General features: G+C 38.2%; 1 protein-coding gene across 1 annotated transcript; it reads left to right on the top strand.

Annotated features, from left to right (window-relative positions):
• Positions 1-3766: 3766 nt before the first annotated feature.
• Positions 3767-7654, top strand: LOC139946391 (galanin receptor 2b-like). The gene is made up of 3 exons (XM_071944035.1): positions 3767-3981; positions 5108-5909; positions 6212-7654. The coding sequence occupies exons 2-3, from the start codon at positions 5111-5113 to the stop codon at positions 6559-6561; spliced, it is 1149 nt and encodes a 382-aa protein (XP_071800136.1). The 5' UTR covers positions 3767-3981; positions 5108-5110; the 3' UTR covers positions 6562-7654.
• The last annotated feature ends 3579 nt before the right edge of the window (positions 7655-11233 follow it).

Genomic DNA, 11233 nt, shown 5'->3' with positions numbered 1-11233 from the left:
CACACTCTAATCAATACTAAAACACACCAAGAACACCCCAACTCCCACCTTTGTCAGAGCCAGCCCACCCCCCCCCCTCCCCATGACAAATTTTAAAACCTACCCCCTCAAAATAAGAGGCCCCCACTTAGTCTATCTTCCCGCTTATAAAAAAAGAACATTCGAGAGTTGTTTCTCACCAACCCTGTAGGAACAAAAACAAACCCATTTTCCCATATCTGTCCCCTCATCGTGTACTCTTTCCAACACTTGCCACTGGCTGTTTTGATGTTCCAGACCCACTACTAGTGTTTCGTTTCTATTGCTCATGGGGCCTTCGTGCACACGATCTCTAGAAAAATATTGATACACTGCCAGTACTCTCACTTGGTGTATCCCAACATATACAAACCTGTGAATTTTGTTTTGACTCGATTGATTATCGAAGTTGCAAAAAAAAGAAAGAAAAAAAGAAGGAATGTTGCTGGAAATCACATTGCTCTGAGCATGGACACCTTTAACATGGTGTCTGGTTAGTGGTTCTTCATATTCCTTTGGTAAAATTTTCAAGGACAAGTTCTCACTTGGTGTATCTTAACATATGTATAAAATAACAAATCTGTGAAATTTTTGCCTCAGTTGGTCATATCGAAGTTGCAAGAGAATAGTGTAATAAAAAACACCCTTGTTGCACAAATGTGTGTGCTTTCAGATGCACAATAAAAGGCTTCAGGCCTGAAGTGTGAAATTACCCTTTACAAAAAAAACTTCGTTACTTCAGAGGGAGCCGTTTCCCACAATGTTTTACACTATCAACAACGCTCCATTGCTTGTTACAAAGTAAGTTTTTATGCTGACAATTATTTTGAGTAGTTACAAATAGTGTCCAGTGCCTTTAATGTTCTCTTGGCACAAACAAACCCAGTCAGGGATGGCTGGCTCAATTAGACAATCTGACTGTAAACAATTCTTCCCAAAGCACCTCAGAGCTCCAGCTGGCCGTGGGCTTTATATAAAATGGCAATAAACTTGACAGTTTAATTAGCGCGGCCTACATTTTGGTTCAAAAGAGAATGGCAGACGGACAAATCTAATTTGCTGTTGTACCCTTTTTTTTTTTGCAACAAAATAGTTTATGGCCTGTCGTCGTTTCTACCCTAGCAGAGTATTTCTCATGGGAGGCTTAACGGCAGTGGACACTATTGGTAATTACTCAAAATAATTATTAGCATAAAACCTTACTTGGTGACGAGTAATGGGGAGAGGTTGATGGTATAAAACATTGTGAGAAACGGCTCCCTCTGAAGTGCCATAGTTTTCGAGAAGTAATTTCCATGAATTTGATTTCGAGACCTCAGATTTAGAACTTGAGGTCTCGAAATCAACCATCTAAAAGCACACAACTTGTTGTGACAAGGGTGTTTTTTTTTCTCTCATTATTATCTCGCAAGTTCGATGACCGATTGAGCTCAAATTTTCACAGGTTTATTTTATGCATATGTTGAGATACACTAACTGTGAAGGCTAGTCTTTGACAATTACCAATAGTGTCCCCTGCCTTTAATGTTTTTAAAAGCAATAGACACTATCAGTAATCACTTAAAATAATTAACCAAAAAACTTGCTTGGTAATGCGCAATGGAGAGCTGTTGGTAGCATAGAACATTGTGAGGAATGGCTCTCTCTCTCTTAAGTAACATAGTTTTGAGAAAGGGGAAACTTCTCACTCAAATAATAAAAGACTTCATGCCTGATTAGGCATCTGAAAATACACTCAAGTTGTAAAACAAGGGTGTTTTTCTTGCATTATTTTCTTGCAACTGCGATGACCAATTGACTCAAAATTTTCACAGATTTTTATTTTATGCTCATGTTGGGATACACCAAGTGAGAATACTAATATGACTAGTCCTATAGGAGATATGACAAATTTGAGGCTAGTCCTAAGTTAGGACGAGTAACTCGTCCTAACTCGATATAAGACTAGTCTTATCTCACTCGAAATTTAAAGGGAAGGTACACTATTGGTAATTGCCAAAGACCAGTGTTCTCACTTAATGTATCTCAACATGTGCATAAATAAACAAACCTGTGAAAATTGGAACTCAATTGGTCATCGGAGTTGGGAGAAAATGATGAACGAAAAAACTAACCTTTTTGGACGAATTTGTGTGCTTTCAGATAGGAATAAAAGACTTCTAGCTAGAAGTCTTTTATTACTTTAGTGAAAATTAACCTCCTTTTCAAAAACTACGTTACTTCAGAGGGAGTCGTTCCCCACAATGTTTTATACTACCAACAGCTCTCCAATGCTCGTTACCAAGTCAGTTTTTAAGTTAATATTTGTTTTGAGTAATTACCGAACGTGTACCTTCCCTTTAAGACTAGTCTTATCTCTTTGTGAAACCTTTAAAATTTAATGGCGGGGTCCAAATAAGCAGCTACTGCTGTGTGTGGATCAAGCCGTTCATTTAAGCGTTCAAGCATCGGATTGATTTAGTTGTGTTTTTGTTTTTAATGACCTAACCAGGTTTGTCATTTGCGTTGGCGTTAGGTGCATTAGGTCAATACATGTTTTATTTCATTTTTGTACTCGATTATTCTTAGGCCTAAAGTAATACAACGTTTTCCCCTTTCTCATTTAATGATGGAAACACTTCAAGCGTCATTGCTTTTCATCGCGCACCACTAATTATTCTAAAGACTATTGTTTACAATAGAAATAAACACAATGTAAATGACCATGCTAATAAACACCGCCCAAACAAAATCACGACCGTTTTTGTTGTAATCAATACAAACAAATACTAATAACTTTACTAGTTTTGTATCAGGTTGGTTGAGTTGTGTTAAAAAAAAAAAAAAAAAAAAAAAAAAAAAAACATGTTCATCTAGTACTGTTGCTTATTTTAATTGCAGCAATAGAAATAAGCGTAATGTAAACGAAAGTGCACGAAATCACTGCCAAAAAATTCACGGCCGTTTTCGCTGTTTCAATGAAAAATTACAAACATATAATAACATAACTCATTTGTAACAAGTTTATCAAGAAGTTGTGTTGTTTGTTTAGAATGTCCTTCTTCCGAAAACCAAATTGTATACCCCCAACCCCCCGTTTTTGGTTAATCTGTTTACCAGAACTACGTGAGAAAAAAAAATTAAAGAGAGCTGTTGTTAGTATAAAACATTGTGAGGAACGGCTGCTCCCTCTGAAGTAACATAGTCTTTGAGAAAGAGGTAATTTCTCTCTTAAAAATATTAAAAGACTTCAAGCCTGGGGGCAGCTGAAAGCAAATAAATTTTTGCAAAAAGGGTTTTTCTTTTCTTTCATTATTCTCTTGCAACTTCGATGACAAGTTGAGTCAAAACTTTCACAGATTTGATATGTGATGCATTATGTTGGGATACACCAAGTGAGAATATTGGTATTTTGACAATTATCAAAGGTGTTCAGTGCCTTTAAGAATTTCCCTGTTAAAAAACAACAGCAACAACAACAACAATTGTATTACCCGCCCTCCCGTGCTTAGATAATCTGTTTACAAGAACCATGTGAAAAGTACATCACCTGTTCTTACGAAGAAATCTCCGGGAGCTGTCCATAGACAATGATTCTCTGTTAGGTTGGTGCATCTTTTATCTTGTCCTCGCTGGTGTAGGGTTCAACGCAGACAATAGGCACTGTTAAAAGAGATAATGACATCATTAGGGATTACGTCACTTACGCAGAACGTGATTGGTCAGCCATCGAAAGAGCGCTCATCTTCAATTTTGTTTTGATGAAAACAGTGCCCAGACAATTTAGTTGTTGCGACATAGGGCATGGCCAAGGTGTCATGTATCTACGATTTAGAGTTAAACTTGCGTTTGCTGCACCAAAACAACGTGAATTCTTGAGTTACATCTCCGTATTTGCTCTCCAGTTACTGTGTGATATATATCTAACCCGAGAATCGAGTTATTGGTGGAGGAATTTTCTAGCCCAAATGCAAAAGGATACATGTAAGTCATAATCAATGTTGTAAGTTGTATCAAGCCATGTCAAGCCATGTCAAAATAATAACCATCATAAAACCTCCCCTGATTAAAAGTAATGGGGAGATGTTGATAATATAAAACATTGTAAGAAACGGCTCCCTCTACAATGATGCAGTTTTCGAGAAAGAAGTCATTTTCCACGAACTTAATTTAGAGACATCAAGTTTAGAATTTGAGGTCTCGAATCAAGCATCAGAAAGCACAAACTTTGTGTGCCAGGGTTTTTTTTCTTTCATTATTATCTCGCAATTTCGTTGACCGATTGAACTCAAATTTTCACAGGTTTGTTATTTTGAGCACATGCTGAGATACACCAACCGTGAAGACTGGTCTTCTAATTACCAATAGTGTCCACTGTCTTTAAGGCTCCAATAACGTTATTTGGGAGGTAATAATTCTTTATATTATTTACAGTTCGCTGGACTAAAAGGGATTGAAAGTGTTAGTCTGCACTTTTAGTGATTTGTCATGGTCCAATTTCATAAAAACGCTTGCTCAGCAAAAATAGGTTACCAGCCAGAGCACCATAACAATTTACCATTGATGTGACTGGTACCACAGCCATTTTTTTTAAAATTTGTTTTCGTTTCCAGCTTAATAGCTTTATGAAATTGGGCCCAGGTCTTGCGACTTAGCACATTCGAAAAAAAGGAGACTCATTTTAGGAAAAAAGACGCTTTGTTGACGAAAAAAGACGCAATGCGTCTTTTTTCGTCTGTATGAGATTTGGGGCATTGTGTGTATGGTAGCTCCATGGTGTGTGTTAACACCTGAGTATATTGTGAGTACTTTGCTGTATAGATTTGTTCTTTTGTGAACCTGTCTTGTTATCTACTGCCGCAAAGTAAAATTCGGAATTCGGGAGACTCGTTTCTAGTTCTGAAAAGCACTGCCCTGGTTATTAACTACTACGAATGAAGAACTGCTAATGGCCTTAAAGCCAAATGTCGTTCCCATACTTTGTGTGTCATGTTCCATGGCTGTATCATTAAAGGCTAATTCCTCCCAAATATTCCCCAATCTACCCCGCCATAGAAAAACAAAGACGCCATAATGATTCCCATGTACGTTTTTTTCCAATTTCTCGTAGATAATGGCGACCGTGTGCATTTGGATCTTTCTATGGCTACTGCTCAGTTTCGAACTCAGTGACGAAACTTCTGTTTATCATGAAGCCATGACGACGACGGATGCCTCCAACTTCAGCCTAGCGATTGGTTCAAAGTCCAACAACGCCGTCGAAACAGCCGCCTTCGCAATCAGCCTCATGATAGCCGGTCTAGGCCTCCTTGGCAACGGTCTGATAATTATACTCTTCTGTCTAAACTGGAATCTAACTCGCACCCTGACGAGCCTTTACATCTTCCACCAGTCTGTCATCGACTTCGTCAGCTCGATGATGTTTGCCGCCCTGCAGCTTGATCGGTGGCGCCCTCTCCTTTCAGTCGGTGGTTGGGTAGAGGACCTCTCATGCAAGGTGTGGTACTCCAAGGCGTTGTTCTGGTCTCTGCTCCACATCTCTACCATCAACCTCGTACTCGTGACCATAGAGCGTTACATCTCGGTGCTCCATCCCATCTTCCGACTTAACCACTTCACCAGACGCAAGGCAAAGCTGACCATGCTCTTGGCGTGGCTGATCGGTTTGACCTATCAATCGTACTGGATGGTCATCTCAAAGGGTGACCAGGGTCAGTGCTACCAGGAGTTCCCCAGTGATGCCCTGCAGAATGTCTTCGGTGGCCTGACGCTACTTGTGGAATACCTCATCCCACTCTCAATCATGTCTTTCGCTTACGTCCGCATTATCGCTAGACTCAAGAAACTTGCCAAATATGGCGAGCGAAGGCGCCGATGTTCCACCACCACGATGACTCCCAGTAAAAGACGAGGTAATTCACCTTACAAACTCAACACAAAAGATAAAAAAGACCCCCAAACCCAATTGATTACTTATTCAAAACAATTACAAAGCACTGCAGCTTCTTAAAGTTGTTTTCAAAATGAGTTACTGTACATTTCTATAAACATATTTTTACACATTTGAAATATTGTACGATGGCAGCATTTGTAAATTTATAATTAGACAAAATAAAATTCCATCTAAAACGTTTATGAAAGTAAGCACCGTCATCAGTAGGCATAGTCCCGAACAATACTGACAAATTAATTTGGTTTGGTATTTTTCTCTCAGGAAGCAGTTTCATAACCGAAGGGGTGCGATGCCGCAGCGGCCCCACCCAACTCATGCTCGTCAAGGCCCGGCGCAACGTCACCAAGACCCTCTGCCTAGTCTTCGCCACGTACGTAATCTGTTGGACGCCAGTAGAGATCGAGTACATCATATACAGCGTTGGGATCTCCTACCACCAAAACATCGGGCAGAGCGTGACCACATGCCTACTGATGGGCAACATGTGTGTAAACCCGTTCATATACGCAGCAAAGTACCGCCAGATTCAAATGGCTGCCAAGCGCACGTGGAATAAGTTGCTCTGTCGGCATACGTCCAATGTGCCGTTTCCGCCCTCACCGTCTATCTAAGGTTAACCCATACTTGCCGAGACAACTAGCTTGTAAATCCTAAAATTGCATTAAATGCACGTTCCTGTTATAATTATTCCCGGTCCAACTTATGACAGAACTGCTTAACAAAAAAAAAATCATTAATATCACGTGCCTAACAAAATATTTGTGGGGTACCAGTCATAATTAGTACATTATTTATTATTTAAGAAAGGTAACCAGCTTATAAGATATATGCATTTTTTTATGCGCTTAGCAAAATTAATTGCTTTCCTAACCTTATGAGATTTTTGCTTAGCGAAAATGCCTACAATCAAGGTTTGCTGCCTAAACAGCTTGCAATTTTTGTTCACAGAACTCGGGTAAATACCGAGTATACAGTGCATCGGTGTATATGGGTAAAAACAAAAAATATATATTCCCGATGCAAATTTAACATCTATTTAAAGCATAATTTAACTTTATCAATGTTAAGTTTGTGTGGCCTATTTTGATTTTAATTGTTTCCATTCCTCTTTTATGATTTGCATTTTTGTTTTTTGTTTTTTCTTGCTGTGGTGTGATGATGATTAGGCCTTCGTCATGTTTAGATGTGTATTAATGTGGAACATTTTTGACAACCAAAAATGGAGGTGGCTACTGAAAATGTGTCTATTTTGTTTAGCTGATGAAGAACTTAAAGAATTAATGCGTGTCTTTACACTGTTTTCAGCGAAAGAAAAACATTCTTTCATCTTTTTTCTTTTTTGGTTGTGGGGGGGGGGGGTGGTCTAAACTGAGAAATACGTGTTTGACCTTTAGTCATTAGTGAAAACGGCAAAAAGATGTTGCCAACTTATTGGAAAATCGTTATACCATTTGTGTATGATTTGTGCTCAAAATTGAATTATGGCACTCGTATTATTTTCTTACAAATATCGTGGAACGATAAAAATATAATGTATAATAATGTCCTGCAACTTATAAAATAATGTATTTATTAAACAAAAGACTATTATAATTAAAAGTCGTGTTTATAAATGAAGTGATATTAAATATTGCTACGACTGACTGAGTCAATCTAAATGGCGTTAAACTCTGGTATTTAGTTAAGAGAAGAAAATAAAATTAAGAGCTAAAAAGAGAAAACCTCATTCAGTGTATATTCTTTTATTGTGTAGTTATGGTTATGATTATAATATGCAGTTATAGTACACATGTTTTTTCTAAGTTTGGGAAACTTCAGCATACGGTATGCTTAAAGGCACTGCACACGTTTGGTAATTACTCAAAATACATATTAGCATAAAACCTTACTTGGTAACGAGCAACGTAGAGCTGTTGGTATAGTATAAAACATTGTGAGAAACGACTACTTCTGAAGTAACGTAGTTTTTGAGAAAGAGGTAATTTCTCACTAGAATAATAAAAAAAAATCTGGCCAGAAGCCTTTTATTCCTACATGTATCTGAATTAAAGCACACTATTTTGTGCAACAATGGTGTTTTTTCCTTTCATCATTTTCTTGCAACTTCAATGACCAATTGAGTCCAAATTGTCACAGGTTTGTTATTTTATGCATATGTTGGGATACAACAAGTGAGAAGACTGTTGTTTTGACAATTACCAAACGTGTTCAGTACCTTTAGTACATCAGCATACGTTACACGATTGGTTTAACCCTATGAGGTTGGGTCAAAGGTGACACCACAAACTTATTTGCTTGCAACTTCGATGACAAATTGAGCCAAGATTTTCACAAGATTTTTATTTAAAACATACAATCAATACACCAAGTGAGGGTATTGGTCTTTGACAATTAAAATACCAAAAGTGTACAATATGCCTTTAAACACTCACTGGTTTCGTTTTGGGGAATCTGCCGTGATATGCATTATGCATACCCCATTCGATTATTACAGATTTGGAAATACTTTCAAAGCCCAACGTTGTTACTACTGATACTGCGAACGAGTCACTGGAGATTGTGACCAAATTACCGCCAGGGGTGCTGTTTCAGTGTTCAATCGAGACTACGATCGCGTTCCAAGAAAGTGACTTTGGCTATAGCTGGCTATGGCTGTTGGCCGACACTAGGGTAACGATGAAGAATATTCATTGACAGCGATCTGGCCGTAGCCAGAAGCCATTAACTCGAACAGAGTCTGAATCAAGTGTAGAGTTATAGTTTGCTTGGGGGAAATTGCCGCCACTGATAGCAATTCTTTTGATTAGGAATTTACAGATATAGCAGAGTTGCAATTATTGCAGTATCGTCTGAGGCAAAAATGCCGTATATTCGACTGCTAGTTATCCCTACAATTAGGTCAAATTATGTAATTATCTGCCCAGGAAGTTCAATTGATAGAATTAGTGCAGAAGGGCAAAGGCAGTTTGAACTATTACAACATCGTGGAAACTAAAACAACTTGCAGGTCTACACAGTGGTCTTGGACACTTTTGGTAATTGTCAAGACCAGTATCCTTACTTGGTGTATCCCTACATTTGCATAAAAAGATAAACAATTGGGATTCAATTGGTTATAAAAGTTGCAAGAGAATAATGAAAGAAAAATACTATTGTTGCAAAAATGAGTGTGCTTTGATGTCTTATAAAAGGCTTATTGAGTGAGAAATTAACTCTTTCTCAAAAACTACGTTACTTCAGAGAGAACCGTTTCTCACAATGTTTTCAACAGCTGCTCTTCATTGCTCAATACCAAGTAATTTTCTATGCTTACAGTTATTATGAGTAATTACCAGTAGTGTCCAGGCCTTTAAAACCTACTCTCTTGAAACGCAATTTCAGTTATTTTGGGCAGTATAGTGCGCGAGAGCTCAGGCCTAGCAATGAAATGTACGATTGAATGTTGATTTGCAAATGATAGTTAACCGAATGGTGCAGCAGTACAGATATTAACTTTGGTCTAATTACTTAGTTTGTGCGCTTCGAAGTAACACGTGAAGCAAACTCTTCAATACAAGGTTTCAATCAATGTTAAAAAATGTCTACTAATTTGACAAGCTTACCTTCGTGACCTTTCCTTGAATGTCACCCTGGACTCCTTGCTTTTAGATGGGTTGGATTTATGATGATGTTGCTTTATTTCGCGTTCAAAATCCATGCGTACAGATTTGTGGCAGACGACTGGCTCTTCGTACAGCAGTTGGACTTCAGTTGGATAAAATAGGCCTTGTTATTTTTGGAATAAACTCCGTGTATCCCTTATTTAACAGCAAAACAACAAAGTTGTCAGTGAAGAACATAGCAGTACAGACCCTATTTAAAACGAGGCATTGAGAATACGACGTGTGCGTGTAATACATGAACGGTTTGATGAGCACCGTTCGTATAATGTTTCTATTGTTATCAACAATTGGTGGAATGTTGGGTACGTGGTAAGGCAGGAAAGCATTGAGCATGGAATGCATGGTGCACATCACCACCTAATAACCCCACTAGTTTAACCCCACGTCTGAACGTACCCATGAGGAGGTACAAAGTAACATGTTTCACATAATTGCAAAGGATAAAATGAAGGGAAAAAGTGGAAAAGCAAACAAATTATTATCCAGGGCAAGATGTGAGAAATTAGACTGGTTCCATGCATGCCATAATGTGTGTTTAGGGCAGTGTGAAAATGGGATTCATGCCAAGGTGGCCCGTGATAAGGACAGGTTCTATTTTAATTGATTTCACTTTTAACCAAAACACTCGGTATAGATCAAAGCCATTAAAGATCTGAACAAAATCTCGTCAACCCAATATTAAGCCAGAGGATACAGCAAACAAAATCTAAAAGGATTATTCTGAAATCAACTCAATTTGTCACTCTAAAAACTTGTGCGGGAGAGTGGCCATTGATCGTGGTTCCGTGCGGCCTTATTCACTTGCAATTTCCATGATCCATTGAGTCAAAACTGCTGCAGATTTGTTATTTTCTGCATGTGTTTGGATACACCTAGATGCTATGTCAGATTTTTGGCCGATTTGACCCAAAAATTTTGATTTAAAATTCAATAGGTATTTTGATGGGGGTCGAGAAAGTTACAATCTTTCATTTGAGCCACTGCTCGAAAAAGTCCGCCAATTATTAGTAGCAGTGAAATAAAGTGCTCAAAATTAATTTTTGTCGGGATCCCGACAATAATTTATATCACGTGACCAATTCTTATGTGTTTTATAAGAAAAGTTTTAAATTTTTGTCATGGTTCTTGACCATTAAAAGTAAAAGTTAACTTTTTTGTTTGTTAGAGCGGGTGATACTCTTTGAAATACCATTCACTCAAAAAAATCTATTTTTTAATGTTTGGGGCCAAAAATCTGTCATAGCATCTTTAAAATACTGGTCTTTTACCAAACATGTCAATTGCCTTTAAGATCTGTAGGCCTAGGCCCTGCGCAAAGTATTCATTCAGCAGCAGATCGCGGCAAGACGATCTTTACGTTCAGAGTTGGGAATGAACGTGACACTGTCCAATTTCTACCAATATTCTCGCATATCGCCGTGTATAAACCTGTTCCCGCCAGAAATAGTGCACTTTGAATCATAGCCAAAGACTTGTTGAAACTGGTGGCATTCCCTTTCCAGACTTGGGGTAATAAAGATGTTTGCGATTGCAGAGCCAAAGTACTTTACAAACACCAGTGCATTAGTCAAATTGAACTGGACACTTCTGCACAGGAAATTACCCGAAAGCCAATGTTAAA

Source organism: Asterias amurensis, chromosome 13, assembly GCF_032118995.1.
Source record: "Asterias amurensis chromosome 13, ASM3211899v1".
Lineage (NCBI taxonomy): Eukaryota > Metazoa > Echinodermata > Asteroidea > Forcipulatida > Asteriidae > Asterias > Asterias amurensis.
The sequence above is the reverse complement of the archived record's forward strand: the minus strand, read 5'-3'. Positions and strand labels throughout refer to the sequence as shown.

Coding starts and splice junctions, on each gene's coding strand:
- LOC139946391 (XM_071944035.1), top strand. CDS start 5,111: ATGGCGACCGTGTGCATTTGGATCTTTCTATGGCTACTGCTCAGTTTC. Junction 5,910..6,211: donor GACTCCCAGTAAAAGACGAG/GTAATTCACCTT, acceptor TTTTTCTCTCAG/GAAGCAGTTTCATAACCGAA.